The sequence below is a fragment of the Seriola lalandi genome, unplaced genomic scaffold (genome assembly GCF_002814215.2).
Source record: "Seriola lalandi dorsalis isolate HSWRI2012SDOR001 ecotype SW California unplaced genomic scaffold, Sedor1 jcf7180002054953, whole genome shotgun sequence".
Classification (NCBI taxonomy): Eukaryota; Metazoa; Chordata; class Actinopteri; order Carangiformes; family Carangidae; genus Seriola; species Seriola lalandi.
Window position 1 is genome coordinate 2,247,320 of NW_019525504.1, and position 21,986 is coordinate 2,269,305.

The 21,986-nt window shown below is 41.0% G+C and overlaps 1 protein-coding gene across 2 annotated transcripts; it reads right to left on the reverse strand.

The window, feature by feature from the left end:
• Positions 1–737: 737 nt before the first annotated feature.
• Positions 738–16,355, reverse strand: mocs1 (molybdenum cofactor synthesis 1). 2 transcript variants are annotated; one of them, XM_023394781.2, is made up of 11 exons: positions 16,058–16,355; positions 14,640–14,751; positions 13,003–13,170; positions 11,236–11,400; positions 9,250–9,311; positions 7,021–7,132; positions 6,443–6,555; positions 5,129–5,239; positions 4,916–5,036; positions 4,208–4,255; positions 738–3,320 (listed from the first exon to the last, which is right to left on the reverse strand). In XM_023394781.2, the coding sequence occupies exons 1-11, from the start codon at positions 16,253–16,255 to the stop codon at positions 2,155–2,157; spliced, it is 2,376 nt and encodes a 791-aa protein (XP_023250549.1). In that variant the 5' UTR covers positions 16,256–16,355; the 3' UTR covers positions 738–2,154. The 2 variants fall into 2 exon arrangements, with proteins under 2 accessions (XP_023250549.1, XP_023250551.1); XM_023394783.2 differs by having other exon boundaries at positions 3,180–3,320; positions 4,193–4,255.
• Positions 16,356–21,986: the final 5,631 nt, after the last annotated feature.

The window sequence follows — 21,986 nt, forward strand, 5'->3', positions numbered from 1 at the left end:
TTAGTGTTTCTCCCAATAACAACTACATTTCCCATTAACCCTGTTTTATCTTGTGTAAGAACAACACCCTACTTCCTTATTTGGCTGTGTTGTATTCCAGCAGATTTTCTAATGGTTAATAGACCAGAAACTATTATATATTACATATTCACATTGGCAGAGAATGTTGTATGTAATCAATTTTCCTATTACCCAGGGATCTTTGCTTGCACTTCTTCACCACCCTTTATTTGTTTCTTCTTCTCCAGTCTCAGATTATCTTCATGCAGCCTGGGACATCATATAGGATGGAAGCATAACACTTGTCAGTCTTGTCATAGAAGTGAGTGTGTTGGTGTTCCCTTACAATGTGTTGCTGTGGGCTGAGGACAGCATGGGCTCTTTGATCGAAGGCAAACCTCTCTCCAAACCTGTGTGTACGTTCTTGCTCCCATTAGAATAATTACACTTGTTGCTTACAGGTCAGGATGTGTGAACCTCTGCTTCATCTGAACAGCCCATCTGGTCTTCGATCAGTCTAAATTCCTTCAGAATGACTTCTGGGTCTGCACCATCTACTTCAGCTCAATCATACAGGCTCACCATGGAACATACTGCATGCTGTCACTGAGTGACACCACCTTGTGGAATCCCACTCCATACTCAACATTCAGTTGCAGTGTACAAAGTTAAACCATCAGAGAAGAAAACTGTACAATATTTTGTTTTAAAATGGGAAAATAATTGCCAAACAAGCCTTCAGCGACTCACAGTTTGCATTTAATTCTTCCAAAAAAAAAGGGCAGTGCGATGAGGTGGATGCACATTGAACAACTATTTGCAATAATACAAAAATAGCAATATTCCAGTTAGAACTGCTGGTCCACAGTGCGGACCAGAGAGGTTCATACCGACAGTTACACTGACAAAATGAATATGACAAACAATACATGAACGCTGCATCAGCTGTCATTTCACCAGGCAGGTCAATCATATTAATTATTCATGTTCATACAATTATACTCCGCATTCTGAGCTCAAGTTTAAATGAATGAACAGTCAATCGAACAATCGAATTTGTCCCGGTGTGAGTGTTGAGTGAGGGGGCGGGGCTGTGGGGACAATATTTTATAAATTGTTGATTCTCGATGACATCAGCTGGAAGGAATGCCAGGCTGCAGAATACAAAAATGAACTTGCATTATTATGCAAGAAATTGCCAATCAGATATATTTAAGCCATTTTATTCATTGGGGGCGTTGTTCCAGATCATTCTGAACCACTTTAACCTGTGCCAGCTCCATTTTAAATGGAATTCGTTAAGTTTATGTAGACTATGTAGATATAAATACATTCAACAGTGTTGAGGCTGTCCTTACTTTTTGTTCGCTGAAAAACTTCCAGGGAGGCTTGAGAACGAAATACTTGAGTGCCCTCTAGAGACAAAAAGACACTACAACACTGCCTAAACCCTGAACACTCCACTTGTTGCACTTATTGTATGTATTACAAGAAATAATCAATCTTGTGTGTGACACTGAGATTATTTGTAAAGCATTGCTAAAATGAAGTAAACATGAACACTGCTTGGATAACATGATTCATGTCTCCCTTGTCTCGCTCCCTGCCATAGCTAACATCTACAGAGCTCTGTGTGTCTTTCACCATCTTTTTGCCCTCCTGACATCTGGATGGAGGTCCCACAGCATCCGTGTCAAGTCTGCCGGACTACGCAACATGTTCTTGGCCTAAGTCACCAGGATCCTGAACGCTCAGGAAAGACGGAGGATCCCACAAACGCGACTATGGCTGACCATTGTTCATCTGCTTTAAGTGACTTTTAAAGTCTCATCTGTCGTATATGTTGCACTGCGGAGAACAATACATGTCAAGTGTGTACAATGGGAGTAACAATAGAGCACTTGAACTTGAACTCATACTGTGCAGGATAAGTGACACTCGAAGTAATTCAACTGGTAAAATGTCACTGGAGTTGGCAATCAAGCAAGCTGCAGGCAGGGGTTGGCAGGATGGGGGTAAAACCTGTGTGTAGAATTTCTTATGAGACTACAACAACCTTCAAATGAACTGGATGGTATAAATTTTCGCTTGTAGAAAAATGTGACTATGCCAGTGAAAGTTGGGACAATCTTGATGCTTTCAGTGCATTCATTCTCAGTTTTCCTGTGTCCGATTCATTGGTAGGGGAGGTGGTGAAGGATGACGATGGAAGTCCCTCTTCCCTCCAGTCTTACTGATCAGTTTTACATCTGTGATGATGATGTCGTGGCTCACTGCCTTGCACATGTCATAGACAGTCAGCGCTGCCACAGAAACGGCTGTCAAAGCCTCCATCTCAACTCCTGTCCTGCCCGTAGTGCTACAAGATGCTGTGATGAGTGCAGCGTTCTGCGGCTCATCCAAGTCAAAGGTAACAGAGACGCAGTCTAAGGGGAGCGGGTGGCAGAGAGGAATAAGGGTTGAGGTCTGCTTGGAAGCCATGATGCCGGACAACTGCGCCACCGCCAAGGCGTCACCCTTAGCCAGCTGGTTATCCCGAAGCAGCCGGAAAGCGGTGGGGCCCAAGACGACGGTGGCGCAGGCTGTGGCTGTTCGACTTGTGGGGACTTTACCCCCAACATCCACCATGGTGGCTCGGCCCTGGGCGTCTGTATGCGTCAGCTGGGCTTCGCTGGTTTCATCCAGGGGAGCGTTGGACACATTTGTGCCCGTCTTGGTCTGATCACTCACAGATGGTCTGAGTTTGATGCTGGGGTCTTCGCTGGAACTCTGATTGTGGCACAGTCTAACACTGTGGTGTTTCAGATTCATTTTGGCGTTCATTAGTGTGCAAAAAATAGGTGTTCCTGGCGTCCTGAGTAAGTGGCTCTTCAAGGCTTCAGGACCCCTGGCTTGTGCGTACCTGAGACAGTCTTCATTAATGTTGCTCATGTCATTTGTGCGTGTAGTAAAACTTGCAGTCTTAGTGTGACAACTGGTGAAAGTGAGACCACTACCAAATTCAGACGAGTGAAGCGGTGCTACACTGTGGAGGTTGTCTGTCGCCTTAAGTTTTTCTTTGTTGATATGTGACCTAACATGGGCACCCCCACTCATTAAGGCTCTAGAGCAGCAAACATGGGCTGCCTGTGTTGAAGCAGTGCAATCTGGAAGGCACAAAAACCCCTCTCTATGCAGGACCCTCCTGCTGCCTGAATGACACATGTGAGGCGCTGCTGTTGGAGAGAGGAATGTGTCGTCTGTAAGCTGGGAAACAATGGGGAAAGCCCTCTGGCTGTCTGGTGACACTGGCAGAGATGAAGGCCTCTGGGATGTGGTGCCTGTCGGAAGAAGAAAATATCAGTCAAGGACATTGTTTAACAAAAACAAGAAACCTTCATATTTAGTTGAAGATGATTTCTTCAATGTTCAGGAAAAAAAAAGTTTTTTTGTTACTTTAAATGTGAATGCACCTTTAACCTGCATAATTAAGCCATTATTCCTATTGGTCACAATGGTGAATGTCAAATTATTTTCAATTATAAGGCTCTAAAATGTCACTGAATGTTCTATCATTGTATTTCCAACAAATATAGAAATAATAAAGGGTCTCAATTAAATATGTGCAGTGTCACATGTTTAGCGTAAACTGTCACATGACCAGAGCTGTTTACTTCCTGGTTGCACCACGAGAAGAGGATGGCTGCATCAAAGCTCCCAGACAAAAGGTAAGTAAAGTTTGTTAACATACAGATGTTTGGTGCACATCATCTTTAAGGTGTCTAGTGTCGATGGAGGCATTTGCAATTACTCAACTTTGTTCAGTGTGGTCATAGAATGAGTAAACATGTCGATAGCAACAATAGTAATAGTATAGTGCTCTTCCAGTCTTATCAACTACTGAAAGCACTTTACAATGGAAGCCACATTCAGCCAATGCTTTTTCCTCCACATATAAAGATTTTCTCATCCACCAGTCAAAACTGTGACCAACCATAAAACACACATTTTCACCTATTGTTCCATAAATATTTGAAGAGATAAAGACACGTGGTATTTTCATATTATGGAAATATTTGGGATTAAATGGGTTAACTACATATAGGCTGTGAATGTAGAAGAAATAATGTGCTACAGCCCATGATGATCAAACCATCATAATCAAATCACGACTGAGCAGTGAGAGAACTGAATGTGAGAGCTTTGTACGTACAGCCATGTCACCCACCAATGAGGATCATAGGCCTGTTCTTCATCTGGGAGATACTGAACATGCCTGAAGAGACAAAGAGAAAGAGATTATATTCCACCAGAACATAAAAACTCCTCAGTAATCTGTGGCCCTGTTCAGACCTGGTATTAACAACGGTCCCAGGTGATCTGATCACAGGTGGACAGCTCTGAGTACAAGTGTGAACGCACCCAAGACGCATTGAGGACGCATTTGAGATCCAGTCACTCAGACCACATTCAGAGGTGGTCTGGACCACATGTGGCCACATTCTGTTAGCAGTGTGAATACATGTGTGTCCTGGGCCACACTGAAGGACCAACTACTTTACTAGCCTCCTCTGCCACAGTCTGATTAGCTCCGCCACAGTTTCATAATTAACCAAAAATATTTTACTATTTGAAATGGATAAAACCTTTTTCATTGTAGAGCTGTGTTCAGTGCATTGATGTGCTCAACCCTTTCATACCACACTCTCTTCCTCTGTCTCTCTCTCACACACACACGCACACGCACACTGACATGTTGGCCACAACGAATACCTGTTTATTTGCATATAAAGCGGGTGAGATCCAATCACAATTGGTCACTCGAGACGCATTTCAAAGTGACGAACTTAGAGCTGACCACTTATGATCGGATCAATGAAGTGATTATACCCCACAAATGACGTTCTGTATATAAACTGACTTCACACAAATCTACCTGCATGTTGTTTCTTCTTCCTGCCCACAGCTGCTCCAATGATTTGCAGTAACTCTTCATCTGATGCCCCAGAGCGCAAGACATCTCTGAGGGACACTTCAGAGTTACCAAACAAACACACCTGAGAGAGGACACAGAGGGATGAGTGTAGATAAGACACTAAAAAGATGGTTACAAAAACAGACCTCATTAACCGCTCAACTGTGGCTTTACCTTGAGGCTGCCATCTGCAGTGATGCGTAAGCGGTTGCAGGAGCCACAGAAATGTTCAGACATGGAGGTGATGAAGCCCACTTGACCTTTGAAGCCTTGCACTTTAAATATCTGTTACAAGAGAGGAGTGTCAAGCCATTATCCCTGTGAGCATTCAATTACAAAGAGTTTAACCAATAATTCAACCAATAATTCTAGTGCTGCATGTGTGTGTCTGCTGATAGGATACCACAGTGTATTCTGAAAGCTGAGTTTGAATGACTTACATGTGATGAGAATGATTCTAAATAATGCAGACTAGCTTAACAAGGATGAATGGTGCTAGCATCATCCTGATTTATTTTCCAGGAAAATTAGGAGTTCCAGCAGGAGAAAATGACTGGAGATGTACATATACAAATACAGGTAAGGAGCTTCAGTAAACAGTCACATCTAATATCAGAATGGGAAAAAATATGATCTCAATGATTCTGACTGTGGCAAAGCTGCTGATCTCCTGGGATTTTCACACATAAAAACAAAGAACATCCAGTGAGTGGTGGTTCTGCAGACGGAAACTCTTTGTGGATGAGAGAGGTGAGAGGAGAAGGGTCAGACTAGGCTATGGTAACTCAGATAACAACTCTTTACAACTGTGGTGAGCAGAAAACCACCAGAATGAACAACAGGTCCAACCTTGAGGTGGAACAGCAGAAGATCACATCAGGTTCCACTTCCTGTCAAGAACAGATGTCTGAGGCTACAGTGGACACAGGCTCACAAACACTGAGTGGAAGACTGAATGCCTGGTCTGGTTACAATTTGGTGTCAACAGCAGGAATCCATGGAGCAAACCTGCCTTGTGTCAACAGTCTACACCGGTGGTGGTGCTGGTGGAATGGTATAATGGTGTGGGGAATGTTTGTTGACTCACTTTGGACCCTTAATAGCAATAAATCATGGTTGGAATGACACAGCCTGTCATTAATGTTGCTGCATCTCTGAATGGCTACAGTTCACCATCCTATAATGGCTACTTCCTGCATGATAATGCACCATGTCACAAAGATGAAGTCTCAAACTGGTTTCATGAACGTGCGTTCAGTGAACTTCAGTGACCTCCCCAGTCACCAGATCCTACTCCAGTAGAACATCTTTGTCAAATCAGAAATGATGTGATGCAGGCATGGCAACATGGAGCAGAGTCTCAAATGAATGTTTCCAACACCATTTGGACTCTATGCCACGAATAATTGAGGCTGTTTTGAGAGCAAATGGAGTCTCTACCCAGTATTAGTATGGTGTGGAGTGTATCATGCAGTCGGGGACACTGACCTTGGCGGTGTCTGTGTGTCCAGTTTGAACCCTTTCCAGCTTGGGCCACTGCTGCCTGATACGGTCCAGCATCTCCTGGTAACTCACCATCTTCTTAAAGTTCCACTTGTTGCCTGCAGAGAGGAGAAGAGGCAGTGTGGGTCAGTGCATGGTGTAGCATGCCACAAGCCAACAAACTCACTTCTGCATCAGCAGCACATCAGTACTGTTTCTGCAAGCACAACTGAAGAGACCACATTGTTTTCACAGATGTGACCAAAGGACATATCAAAAGCATAAAATTTGCAATAAACCAATATCATTTTATTGGTGTTACTTAATTCTTAAATAAGTTGACCGCTGCATATTAAATATTCAAATGGATGATTTGAGTTTAAAATCTGTTGCAGCAGCAGTTGAAATTGTAGACAGAATTACTCTACATATTTCATTGCAAAATTTCCATGTTTAAAATCCTTTCAATACCTAAACAATGAGTAAATAATGTGCTGTATGAAAATGGCCCAGTACTATAATCTGACTCTTTAGATACTTTTTCAGACCTGTGTAATAAAAGACTGCAGGACGTGAGCACTCACCATCGAAGGGCATGTATTCGATGAAGCGCACCTCCAGTGGCTTCTTCTCTGTCAGCGCCACAAAATCTAGCAGCTCGTCCTCATTGAGGCCTCGCATGACCACACAGTTGACCTGCAGAGGGCAGCACACAACAATAAGCCACTGATTACAAAGCTGTACATCCATCTCCTCAGAAATCTGTTATATCTCAACTGTAAGGCTTCGAGGCCAAATGCAAATGAAGCAGTTCGATGTTTTTGCATCTGGACAGAAAAAAATGACTTAAAGGAGACGCAGGTATCAATATTTAATTGTATAAAATAGTCTGAAGTAAAATGCACCTGATGGACTAATGCATTAGTCACTAATCCATTAGTAGTCGATGATGTCACGTGGAGGAATAATGTTTCAGATTTTTTTTAAAGTCTAACTGAAATCCCATGTTGTCTTAACTGACCTGGCTGAACTGACAGTTGTCATTAGAACAGGTTCTGGCAAATTAAAAATCAGCCTATATCAGCAGTCTGAAGAGCTGTGTGCAATTTACTGCTGAGCCGAGGGTGACATCATGAGGGGGACCAAATTTCACTATTGGTTGTCGGTCAATCGTGCATTACCACCAAGTGGACGGGAGTCCCTATACGCTCTTATTCATGAACCCTCTCAGTCTCATTATGTTCCACTCAGGAGCATCTGCTAAGTCAAGAGCGACACCTAGTGGTTTCAGTCCAGTGTTTGGCTAAATATCAAACGGTATTAGAATTTTTACACTGATCAGACCGCACCCAATTCAGATTCTAGTCCTTTAATACTGGGTATCTGCCCATGAGTCCAGTCTGATACTTCTATTTATATTACATTATGTTTTTGTGAGCTTTTTGATTTAGGCCTCTCATCAAGTTACTCATGATGTACCGGGGATGGGAACAAGTCAGCATTAAGGTACTGAAAAACTGCCTATTTAATGTTATCATATCATAAACTATGGTGCAAGACTTGTGTTCATGTTTGTAAGTTAGATAAGAAGTAGACTTAGCAGGAAGCAGGCTGCTGTGTGGCCCAGTGTGATGTCTGCTCTGCCTATGACAGACTACGCATCTTTGAATTAATGCAAACCTAGGGAGCTCCATCATGAAACCAAGAAATACAAAATATAATATTCTCTTTTTTCAGTTTTTCATTTTTTCTCAAAGGAGAAGTCAGGAGAAGTGATTTCTACAGCTGATAAGTGTGCAGTAACTGAAAAAAAAAATGCAATTTACTTTGAGCTGGACTTTAAAAAGGGCCATGATGTGTAACTCCTTCAGGATGGTGCTGTGTTATCTTTGGGATTTGATAAAGAATGTGAAAGTTTAAAACAGCAGCAGACATCCTGCACTTGAGTTTTCTGCCACATGTGAACCGTCCCTGTATCAGTTTCTGTTATTTACGTCCTGTTGACACATTCGCTGCGCATACAATTTAAAATGAGGGTCGCTCACTCAGATTAAACTTGACTCTGGACAAAAGGAGTAAGTACAGACGAGTACCGTTGAATTTATAACTGCAGCCAGTGGCATCAAGCTAACCAGCTTAACATCTTATCAACATGCTGTCATACCTTATCAGTAAGAAGAATTAGACCAACAAAATAGCTATGGTATGTTTTTATCGTATCTTTGCATTCCAAAAGCAAGCAATCCAGCAGAAGAAACACATACAGGAATCACACACTTCTTATATTATTAGGTCTCAGGAGGGGAGCCTGGTTGTGTGAACCTGCTTAGATGTTAGTTTGTTCGATAGTTTGTTTCTATGCACAGTGCAACAGAGCTGTGATAAGCAGTGAGTAATAACACACACTAAATCAGGAGGCAGCTTAGTGGCTCTTGTGTGTGGGCAAAGTCGGGACATGGATGAAATATATAGTTTACATTAAGAGGAAACCAATTCCTGTTTTCCCTCACTCTAATAATAAATACAAATATGATATTTAAGAAAATTCCAAGCAATAATTCATATTAAGAAGAGCTTCGCTCTTGGCCCAGGCAATGGCCCTCCAATCATAAATACAGAATGAGGGAAAATTTCACTGAAAACAGTTGTTGGGTCACATTTTTTCCTCCTTCCTGGCATCTTTTTTTTTCAATTATGCTTCAGTCGTCACAATACATTTGTTATTCAGTACATAACTGATGATACTGTTGGGGAGGTTAACATATAGTAAACATTCCTGGGTAAAAGCAAAGCTGAAAAGATGAATGAAATACCTTAACAGGGTTGTAGCCCATTTCAATGGCCTTATCAATGCCCTCCATGACCTTGTGGAAACCTGGTAAAAAAAAAAAGAAAAGAAATGTTTAAGCTCAACATTCTGCATCTTATATATTTACCATACCTTGGTATCTTCAAATTCTGTGCTACCAATTCAAATGTAAGGTGGATTGGTGGAAAGTTTTAGTTGAACATGAACAGAGCCAGGGCAGTATGGTGGTGAAGCGGTTAGTACTGTTGCTTCACAGTAAAAGCCTTTCCGTGTGGAGTTTGCATGTTCTCCCTGTGCGTCCAGGCGCTCCAGTTTCCTCCCACAGTCTAAAGACGTGCAGGTCGGGTTGACTGGCGATTCTAAATTGCTCGTAGCTGTGAATGTGAGTGTGAATGTGGGTGAGTGTACCCCGCCTCTCGCCCAATGTCAGCTGGGATTGACTCCAGCTGCCCTGTGACCCTCAAGGGGTAAGCAGGATAGCTAATGGATGGATGGATATATTGAGCCATACAAGAGGCATACAACAATCTTGAGATAAGAGTAGGTTTCTGAAATGTGGGCTGTTTCAGCTTCACAGACCATCACAACATAAGCTCCGTTTTCTCTGTTCACTGCCTGCTCACATCTGAGTTAAGCCCAAACCACTGATATGTAAACAACTGCAACTAATCCCTCACTAGCAGCCAGAGCTTTTTTTTACAGCACACTGCCAATGTCAGACTCGTCATTTGTTTTCATCTGCACAAAACCTACAAATCCAGGCAGACTCTCACTGGCTGGTAAGCTGCTCTGCAGGAGGTGAGGCTTATGTTTAGTCCTCAAGAATTCTTCTTAATAGCAATTAAATGCCACATATGTTGTACTTAAAATCATAAGCTTAGTGGAGGCAAAGAGACAAGATTTCATTCAGGCTATACCTACAGCAACTAATATCTGCTTAAGCTTTTACTGAAATCTTGTCTCTTGACACCTGACTGATCAGGTGTTGTGGAAGGGGCTGGCTCAGAAGTTGCTTTCTCTTTGTGCCAGCAACGCCATCACGCTTTTTTTTTTTTTCCCCCCTTCATTTCCTAACCTCGGCCGGTCCATCTGTGCCTGCCTTCCACGAGCCAACCACCCAGCGCTCTGCCCTGCTGTTACCTCCAGACCAGTCCATGTGTGTTTAGAGCTTACAGGCTGCTTCTGTAACCTAATGGAACTGACCCATAATGGCCACATATACAGAGTGATTTAGGCTGTCAACACCTTGTGGTTTTGGACAGAGAGAGAGCAACAGCAGAGCCAAACTTACACTTCTACACTATTTTCTAGAGATAAGAGCTATCAGGTGTAGCGAGCCCCGGTATAGAACGGGCCCTGGGGCTACATTAGTCAAGACCACGTTATCACCGACCTTAACGGTTCTGCTATCGGTACTGGAGCAGTTGCGTTTTTTGGGGGTTTTTTTTTTCTCCACTAAATAAACGTTATCTTGCACATTTATTTCACCAACTCCGTCAAATATCCATCTATGTATGTATATTTTCGCTGTTCTCACAGAAGACGAGAGATGTGTCGCTCTCTCTCTCTCTCTGCCTGCTGTATGTGTGAGCGGAGGGCAGGGGGGTGAGGCTGTTGTTCCAGTGACACACACACACACACCAGACCCAAGCTCGTAGCCTCCCTTTAGATAGATAACGATGTCGGGGAGAACCACACGGTCCAAAGTGTGGCTCTACTTTATTAGAGTTGATGCAGACACAGTTTTTTTTTCTTCCTCAAAAAGTATTAATAAGAGTACCGTTAAATACCGGATCCATAAGCAGTATCGGTAAGAGTAGTAGTACCTTTAAAATCTTAACGACACTCATCCCTAATCATGTGTCAAAGAAACTTTTTTTTTTTTTACCTCTGGGTTTTTTCAACATTACATCTACTGTTACATTGTAAGCATCAATCAACTTCTTTTATGTCTTGCAGCAAACATTATGGATCAACTACTTTTCCCTACCTTTTCGCCTGACAATAAACTCAAACTTGGCAGGAACCAGTGAATCCAGGCTGATGTTAATCAGGTCAAGGCCGGCATCTTTCAGCTTGGGCAGAAGCCTGGCCAAGTTCATGCCGTTGGTTGTTATCGCAATGGTTTTCAGGCCCTCCAACTTCCTCAGTTCTGCTGTAGAGGGAGAGCAAACACGGAAACAAGAAAGAAGAACCAGAGAGAGTGAAAGTGAGACACACAGAAAAAAACTGTGGCTAAGATGTGTATAAAGCATTCCTGAGGAGCTGGTTGCACCAACTGTTCTTCAGTTCAAACTTAATCTAGTTACAGAGCTTAAAGCAAGGGAAATGTCCGTGCCTGAAATTAGAGATACTTTAGTGGTATGAGATGCTAAAAACATAACCTAGGAGGCCGTGAGCTACAAGCCAAATGGATGACGGCTGTGGCAAATATTTAATGCTTGTTATATAATGTCCATGGCGGTTAAGGTATAGAAAGAGGGACAGTAAAAACTTAATGCATTTTTTCACAGCCCACTGCCGCACCAGTGCTGTGGGATTTCTCCCAGTGCTGATGGCCAGTCCGACTATGACAGACAGGTCCGTTGTCAATGTGCTGCCCACAGCTCTACAATGAAATAAGATTATATCAATTTGAAATAGTAAAAGAAATTAGATAAATATATATGCGGCAAGTCAATATTGTGGCAGGCCACTGCGTAAAAATGTTACAGTGGAAACACTGGCTGATCAGACATTTGATTAAAATGTTGTTTCATACTGATATAAACGGGAAAGATTTTAAATTCCATCTCACAACAATAAAATATACAGTACCTCAAAATCCAAAGCAGTACGCTGATAATGTCAGATTACATGACTTAGCTTACTGAATACCACCAACTATGAAAGACATATATATATATATATATATATACACACACACATACAGATACATATATGTATATATATGGATGGATATATATATATATATATATATATATATATATATATATATAGATGGTTTCACCAAGAAAAGAAATGTATAAACGTATGTTTGTTGATATGTAAAAAACCTTTGTGAACCCAAACCATAACCTTTAACAAATGTCAGCCTATCTCTGAGACACATCATTAAATCAAAAATATATGTACTGTATGTTTTCCTCATTTATATACAAATGCAATACATCAAAATTTTGGACACTTGTTTCCATTTCAAATTATTTTCTTCTGTCAACTTCAATGAGGGTCATGTGAGGTCACAGGGATGGCCTGTCACATGACAGTGATAATTCATGATCTTTATGGGGTTGTTAGCAGCCTATGATCCTCTTTCTACAAAGACATCACCCATTGGTCACACGACATTGCTTTGTTCATTCATGTCATGCTTTAATGTTGCTCCCTGAGGTATTGTCCTCATAACGTGATCCTCAGTGGCCGAGGCTGCAACGGTTAACCTACAAATCAGGCTGTGGAATTAAAATGATATGATAATACGTCATAAGACTAAGCACAGAGCTGTGGTGTAAAAAATGAGGGCATGCGTGGAAAACTACCCCCCCCCTTCTTCTCTCCTCATGTCACTTAGAGAAGTTCCTATTCCTGAATCATTCCTTTGAAAAGACTGTCACTACATCCACTTAGACATGTGATGACGTGTTGAAACAACTCGACACAGAGTCAAAACAGCTTTCCATGTCTTCTGCAATCTTAAGGAGTAGTGTACAACCCCGTTTTTTGTTATGAACTACATCTTTTATATGTTTCTTACCAATGATATCCAGCACATCAGGTCTGATAAGGGGCTCTCCTCCAGTCAGGCGGATTTTGTCCACCCCCTCCTGCACGAAGAGGCGAGCCAGTTTGAGAACCTCAGAGGTGGACAGCAGCTGGCCCCGTGGCGTAAGCTTCACACCCTCCTCTGGCATGCAGTACTGACCTGAAAATGGGAATAGGAGTAAAATATTAACGAGGTATCAAAGATCTAATTTGCCACTCAACAGATGCCTTCATCACATATAGCCAAGATGGCACCTATTTTTCAGTGGGTGGGGTCCTGATGGGAACTGAATTCTTACAAAGGTGGATCAACATGATTTACCAGTAACATGAGGAAAAGTGTAAAATATTAAACCAGATGTAAACTTAAATGCATCCTTTTGTAGTAACCATTTACCTTAATATTTTTTAATACTACAATTACCAAAAATAACACATCTCATTGGATCTCATTGAGTTATTTAACTTTATTTCATTTATATGTGAGCAGAACTGAAGAGATGGTTGTGGTCCCTTGGTTTGTGGGGAATCATAGTCAAAAGGATATACATGATGAACCAATCAATCCGGTCTGCTTCTACAAGTGCCATGGTGTTCACTTCGGCAACACCTTTACCTGGAAGGCTCATGTTGAAAGTTTGTGTTCTTGTTTACAGCAGAGATTAAACCTCCTAAGCAGACAACAGGGCGTATGGGCTGGACCAGAGGATTTTGTGTTTAATTATACCAGGCTGTATTAAGGAGCATAGTCAGATATGGAATGTCAGAATGGTCTGGCTCACCCAGTACAGTATGCCAAGACGGTTACACAAAGAACTGAACACCAGTCCTTCCAATCAATATCTGAGCAATCTATTCTCATGTAGGAGCACAGACAACATTGTCTGACTAATGTCATGAGCTCTTACCCTCTGGCAGACAATAAAGAGTACTCACTGGTTGCGCAATAAGTGTAATTTGTTAGCTTGATTTGCAGCAGCCTGTGCTGCTCTCTTTATTTATTGTTTGTTATTTAAGTGTTTGTTATATTTTTTATATCAATGTGGAGGTCACAAGTCCAAGACAAATTTCAAATCAAATCAGATCCTCTTTCTTTCCCATTGACATGTTATCAGGCATCATCAGTATGTGTTCATTACTTTCAATATGCTACTGCCATTAGTGATGAACCGGTTTATCTGACCCATGACCATCTGGCCCAGCACTCAACACATTTTTGTGGACATTTTACTTTTCTTAAAATTCATAAAGAAAGTAAGCAAGTTTTTTTTTTTTATTAAACTAAATACTAATTAGCCTCTCCACGCAAATAGCAAGCCTTGAGCAAAACACAACGAACTAAAAGCAGCCTTGACTTATTATTTTCAGGTAAAGACATTCAGTTTAGAAAACCTCTGCTCAAAACATCACTCTCCATATTCAGCTGCCTCCATCAGGTCTTTCTACAGCTGTACCCGCCCTCTGCAAAGAAGGAAAAACTATGCCCCCATTATAATGAAATCTAACATTATCAGTAAGAGCTGTGGAGGTGTTGGTTGTATCAGCAGAAACATCATTACCAAATGTGGTGTCTTAAGGATTAGGGAGCATAAACTACAACACCTTTATTACATCACAGTGGGAACTCACAGCGCAGGTTGCATTTCTCTGTCAGGGAGATGCGTAGGTAGCTGTGCCTCCGGCCAAAGTTGTCAGTCAAGAACGCTGAAAAGGGTAGTGTGTTGTCGTTTCTCAGCCTCTCCTGGGGATAAACACAACATGAAAATTACACTGTAGAACTGATCTGACAAACAGACATAGCTGAAAATGAGAGGACAGTAGCACTGCTGTGTCTAGTTTGGAATATGTTATTCATCAAACTCAAGATTTCCTCTGTTAACATACTGGTACATTTATTTCCTTATTCATGTCTTGCCAGAGAGTATTAGCACCTTAATCTCAGGCAGCAGGTTACAAAAACACTAGTGCTGTATTCTGGGTAAAACACAGGATGTGTGATCACCATGTGCGACATTTAGGTAAAAGTATGAATCAGTCACACGGAGTGAGTTGTACATTCCATTGTACATGGCTCACGACCTTTGACTGTCAACAGTGGGCTGGATGTCAGATGTTATCAGCACAAAGGTAAGCATGTGACTCAGCGGTAGGTTCGACACACTAGTGTTAATCACAGGACCCAGCAGGACTCTGAGTCTTTATGCATCCTGCTTTTCATTTTTGTGTATAAAACTACAAACAGAATTGCAAGATGAATAGTTTAAATCCATTGATCCTCTGTATAGGATTTAAAAAAAAAACACTTCAGCAACAGTTTTTACCTCTTAGAAAGGCCCTTAAAAATGCTTTAGAAGTATGTTCATGGTTAATTCAACTGGTCAATGATGATACCTGCCTGACTGACAAAGAACAATGAACTTCACATTGCAAAAGCTGTCTCTTATCGACCATAATGTAAGTTAATAACATCTTGAGGTGTAGTGGCGCTCAAATTATGCAAGAAAAGTGCCTTTGCATATAGTTTCAGAAAGAAATCAATAGATTAGTGTTTAATAAGGAAATCAATTGAAGCTATAGACAAGTGAGTAATGAATCAAACACATGATAATATCTATTCCTATGATTTAATCTCAGGAACCTCTCCATTTGCAAACTATTTACATAGGTAATGATTTAGGACTGAACCAGTGACAGTGGTGATAATGAAGATAATAAGGATTACAATTAAAACAGCAAATGTTTACATCCTATTAGGATCCTTCCTGAAGAATTAGCCAAATAAACTGGTGTGAATTTGAAATTTGCTGGTGTCCCCCTCCAAAACATACACCTACACCACTGTTGTAATCATTTACTTGTTGGTTAAATATAAAATCCCGAACAGAGTTGAACCTTTATTGGCCCGTAAACTGGACACGTTATACAACCTGTCACCTGACAGTCATTACAGTTAGCTGAGTCCTGTGTCTAGCCTGTGATTAGACATTCACAATGAAAACTTCACCACCTTGTATAAGTTGTATGCAGTGTCGTGGAGTCAGTATTACCTGTTTTGACCTGGACCTGGCAAAGTAGGGAGCAGCTAAAGTCGAGTCCCCAAGTTCAACTTCATTTTCCTTGTGCGTAGCACTGGAAAACGGCCGCTGCACGTTCCCGTTGACGCACAGTGCGAAGAGTTTTCTGAAATTAATTAAACTGCTGTGTCTGTCAAACAAGCGGCAGAACGTGCCACCGACAGCAGCCATGGTATTTTATTTTTCTGCCCCGAGGTATTATCAAGTTTTCACCCTGCTTGGTGTGGACTCCTCTGCGGTAAACATGTCAGAATCCCAACGTATAGCGGTGTACCAGGGGCGGGGTTACGTCAGCCAATCGTGCCAACATACGTTAGTGCTGGTGCACGTCGGGTAGTGTAGTCCAGAGGATGGACACGCGGAAGAGTTGGGGGTTTTTACCCATTTACCCAGAAACCCTTCATATGTGACTCCCTTTTCCTTTTATTTCAGTTGTACTTAAATGTTTTATATTCCTTATTAAATTGCTATAAATAATTCACAAATAGTGAATCTGTATCCATTGCCTGTGAAGTAATAGCCATGGGACGGCTGCCAGATTTGACCTTTCAGTATTCCAACCTTGCGCAGCACTGGAATTTCTAGTGTGCAGGTGAATGGCCCTTGCACACATGCAGTTGTTTGTGTCATCACAGATTTCTCCCCATCTCTCCAGAGCCAAAGTGTATTATCTTTTCAAGGACTTGGTGAAAGATCAGACTCTGGAGTCAGTAGATTGTCATGCTTTGGTTTGGTTGTTTTAGTCTTAGAGTCTATACCCCAGTAAGGCTCATACACACAGACTGTGCCATGAATTGTGGCTTCTTTGTGTTCCTCTGAATAATAAAAAGAATATGCTTGTCCATTTAAAGAACAATGAAAGTAATAATAGAAATATATAAAAAATATTGGTCCTATCTTCTTCCATACTGGCACTTCATCAACCCCAGTGGCTACACTTGGTGTGGGGCCCATCACACTACCAGGTAAAGGAAAGCCAAGTATTTCATTCATACATTTGGAGCAATATGACACATCACACAGTTTACACAGATCATTTCATAAAATTACAACACTGGTAAAGATGATGAAAAGCAGTTGAAAATGGACCTAGAGATGTGGCTGAAAGGTGTGGAACATTTCCATTGTACCTTTTACTGAAAATATATCCAAGCTCAATAACAAACCTCCAAGCTCGATGTGATGACATCGTTTGAAATGACCTCACATGTGCATATACTGTTTTGTCAAACATACAGCAAAGATATATCCATCATTTTTCAAAAAATGTTTGACATATGGTAACTTACACAAATAAGAAAGTCACATCTCATGGTGGAGACAAGAGAGCTATTCCCATACAGAAATTTAATTACCTCAATCAAGACAATTGTTGTGATGTTCACATGTACAGTGATGGGGAGGATACTGTTTGCATTGTGTGATGTATCCACTAGATGGCAGTACAATCTTGAATTTGTTTTTTGGAGTCTAAATCGAATAAAAAAAGGAAATTTTGTAATGGGAGTGATCTTCTGAAACAGCTCTCAGCATATTCAACTTAATGTCTACGTAACATGACTGAATGACACACTGTGGCTGCATGGAATCAACAACACAGTAGAAATGAGTTTCAAGGTGAATGTTCTAGATGTAAAATGCCTAAATGGCCTAAAGTATTTTCGGCAAACGCAACGGAGGTTCTGTCGTCTTTCACAGTTCCATGCTCCTATCCACCTACAGCCCAGTTCATATTTGTGAAAAGTAACAATTCTCTCCCAAAGCTATGAATAGGAAAACCAACTGTTTGATCTGCAGAGGGTTTCTGTTTCCTATCTGTTTCCTGAGGAGGGGTATTGTATTCTAATCAACACGCCTCATTTAGACCAAAAAGCTGTTTATCTGTAGCATATATTTTTGCAGTGGCCCTGCTGAGTTCAGCCCTGCCAGTACATTTCTCTATTTCTACATTATGTACTCTTTATAAACCAACCTTATTTACATCTGAACCACAGTGTGACAATGTTGTGTTCAACACTCTGAGCTCCTAAAACCCAGTGCAGGAGTCTCCATGGTGTACCATGAAATAATAATCTGCCAAATAATTTGCACCACAAATAGATGCTCTGCAAAGTGCAGTTTTATTTCAATCATTCGCAGCGGGATGAGATAAGAAACAAAACTTGAGTATCCGGCGTTCACACTGTCATGCCAATGATTTAGCTTTCTTTCAACAGTGAGGTGAACCGTGTTCTAACTGACTCAGTGCTCATGACAGTGAACCAATAGGTCATCAGAGGTGATTTTGTTCAGAAAACATTCAGGGGTTCTTGTCTTGATTCAGTGCACAGGCCACAGAGGTCCAGCAGTGGGTGGCAGAAATCCCTCACAGGTCACAGGGCTCCACTAATGCTGAACAATGATCCAACATGTAACCCGCATGCATCATCATCACATTATAACAGCTTTTTACATTTACAACGGAAATTGATTTATTAACACGGCAAACATTTGCTGAGTTTGAATTCAGGTCAGCTCTTTCTCATTTCACAGTTGCAGCTAAAATAAGATGAGTGAGAGACGAGATGAGATTGCCAAAATTGAGTCCATAGTTTACACTGAATTCCCTTTTGACAGACGGACAGAGCTGGGTAAATATATTCTCTTTGGGAGGTTAATCGCCCTTACTCTGAATGTTTGGGAAATTAAGTGAAGACCATGTTTATGTTGCTCAAACACACTGGGATTCCACCACCTCTAGGTGAAAACAGGCTCTCGCCACAGCTCCACTCTACTAAGAGCCCTAACTCATTCCTTAATAAGACATATGGAATTGTAAATTATGAGAACATATTGAATTCTTGAACTTTTGCTGAAACATTATTTACATTTTTGCTTCACATTTCACATTGGTTGCAATGCTTTCTGAATTTGCCTCCTGTTGTAGCCTTAATTAACTACTGAGATTAGATCTGTGCTGTCCAACAAGAGGAACTCTTTGAGCAGCAGGGCCAAAATAAAAAAATAAAAAAGTGCTTATCCCACACAAACAATACAGAATACAAAAAAAGGTTCCTAAGATAAAAGAGAAAAAACAGGATTAAGATATGGACAACAGGGAGAGGAAAGGATAAAGTGCTATGCTGTGAATGTCAGACAAAGAATGCTGTTGCTCTCCAAGGATTTTACTTTCCATCTTGACAGTGTCGCTCACTTGATTCCCGTTTTGCACATTCACTCCCCTGTGGTGGAAAGCAACTAAGTACATTTATTCAAGTACAATTTTTTTACTCTATTGCATTTATTTGACAGCTGTATTTCGTGGTTACTTCATATGACTTTTTTGGGAGGACTGGGTGGGTCATATGTTCTGACACAACTCTCAGGAGATTTGAGGCGTTTACTATAATACATCCCGTTATTTCTTATGTTTTTGTTGTTCGTGTATATTGTTGTTGCCAACAATATAATAATGTCTTCGCCTGTCAGTATATAGATTTCAGCATACAGGCATTGTTTAATAAAGTAGTTCCTAATATTTAAACACTACTATCTTCTGTGTGTGGCAAACTCATATTTTTATTTTATTTGTGCAGGAGCTGGAGCGGGCAGTTTTATTTACATGGAGGCTCTGCAGTTTTATTTGTCATCGTCAAGGATATCTTACTGTATGTGGTTATAATCCATGTCCAATAATTCACCATGAGACCCTTTGTACGGTGGAGAGAAGCTATTTATCATCGTCAGAATGAATGGAGATCAACTCCAAAGAGATCTCGACTCTAGGCAGAAGCCCATCAGCTACATGTACAGTATATTACTCGAAAGCTGTAATACGGTCTTTCATTAGCAGAGGAAATCAATTTAGAATTGCTTTGTTACAATGTGGGCAAATTTGACATTGATTTTCATCGTCCATACTGCTTTGTAACTAACATTTTATCTTCTTTGTGTCGGTGCACAGGTCATTGATTGTAAAGGTTATTGACTACATAGTAATCGACCAGTTTTTGTTTCCACGCTGCACAGCACAGCACAGCACAGCACAGCACATTCCGAAAGCCCTCGCCATCAGTGATGGCTTATGCAACTTTCTTTTGCCTTTCACCACTCTCCTTCTAGCACCTGAAATACATCCAGCTCCACGGACTGCTTCAGCTGGGCAGAAGAGCTTGAAATCGCACCCAGCCAAGACTCCTGTGAAACATGCTGATATTTTCAGCCAAAATTTACCTTTCTTTCACTTGTTTTTTGTTTTTTTTTATAGCTCTTTCCTCATGAAAGTGGGCACCCTGCATTCTTCAACTATATGTCTTATGGTCTCCGTATCTTTAGGAGTTGCCAGCCGTGCGAAAGCAGTGTTCAAGACAGCTGACGATATGAACGCATGCAATTGTCACCATGCCTTAGCAATCACATTTAAAATGCAGGTTTTACACGCTGCATTTATAATGTGTCTTTCTACAGAGCCCCTTGACAACTGCATCAGTGTATTTATTGGAGCCAACATATAATATAAAAGACTACAGTTGGATGTTTGAGGCTTAACTACAACCTGTTTTTAACTTCATTTCACAATACGGCGACTATCACACAAAAGCTGTGAAATGTTAAAAGTCGTGTTATGATCTGAGAGCAATCATATCCAGCCTGGATTTGAACCTTGTCAAAACCATTAAACGTCTGACACATGGATGGTGTTGCTGTGGTCTGTGAGGACGTGTGATGATTACATTAGCGCCAATGAACAAGTGTCACCCAAAGCTGGAACTGAAGAGCTTTGAAAGTAATACATCGCTCCCTCTTTTGATGTCCATATACCAACTAATCTTTAAATGCCACCTGTACACAAATGTTCGTTTTATTCTACTATTATTTTGCTGCCAACCGGCCCCCACAAATTCCCTGCAGAGCCGTGCCAACAGGCAAAAAGTGTTCAGTATATTCTGCAGGCCTGTTGAATGGTTGGAATGACAGTGGTAATTATCCCGTCATGACACAGCAATTAAACCGAGGTATTTAAAGCCAGCGCCGATTGGGTAAGAGATTCCTCAAATGATAGGCTCACATCCCACTCTTGTCCAGCAGTATTCTTTCCTCTTGTGTGTGGGCGTGATTTACTAGTGAAAAAGAAGGAACATGAATTAGCATACGGCTAACACCAAGTGTCACGCTGTAACAGCTAACCTCTGGAGTTGTTTTCTGAGCACGGTGTAATGAAGGATTAAATATGTTCATCTCATCCTTCATTCTAAAACTTTTAATTCATTTTTTTGAATTGATTTTTTTCTGCTATCAACATGCTCACCTTTCAAAGATAATGTGTGTTATGTTCTGGCACTATACAAAAAAAATTAAATCTATCCCTAACACCCCTCCCTTTCTCTCCACTCCCCATCCATTCCCCCTTTCTACCTTTCCTCGATTTCCCTCACCCTCACCCCCCACCCCTTCCCCAATCCAATAAAAAAAAAAATCAATCACATCTCTGCATGTATCACCTATCTTTATCAATATACAGTATAACTACAACTATATTGCATGGTCTGTTATAAAGTAGAGGAACTGGTCCAGTATCTGTTATCAAATATTGGTTTAATATTGATTATGATATTGATAATGATTGATTGTTTGAGCAAAAATGTATTTGCTGCTTTTCTCTGTTCTGATGTCATCTTTGGGCTATGATGAATTATAATGGGCGGTGTTCAAAATCTTTCTGACATTTTAAATATAAAACCAATAACTGAGAAAACAATTAAGGGATTTTGGATAATGACAAGGATCATTTTATGCAGCCTTCTTCACTTCTAAATAACTAATAATAGCTCATAATGAATGGAAATTACATTCACTGTGATTTGTGGAATGAAGGCATCACATGTTGTTGTGTGTTTATCCTCTGAAGCTGTATCCATGCAGC

Excerpts from the sequence above, each read along its gene's own strand:
- mocs1 (XM_023394781.2), bottom strand. The coding sequence starts at position 16,255 with ATGGCTGCTGTCGGTGGCACGTTCTGCCGCTTGTTTGACAGACACAGC. Across the intron at positions 14,752-16,057 it reads CCAGGTCCAGGTCAAAACAG|GAGAGGCTGAGAAACGACAA; the intron begins GTAATACTGACT and ends GTTTATCCCCAG. Across the intron at positions 13,171-14,639 it reads AGAGAAATGCAACCTGCGCT|GTCAGTACTGCATGCCAGAG; the intron begins GTGAGTTCCCAC and ends TCCCATTTTCAG.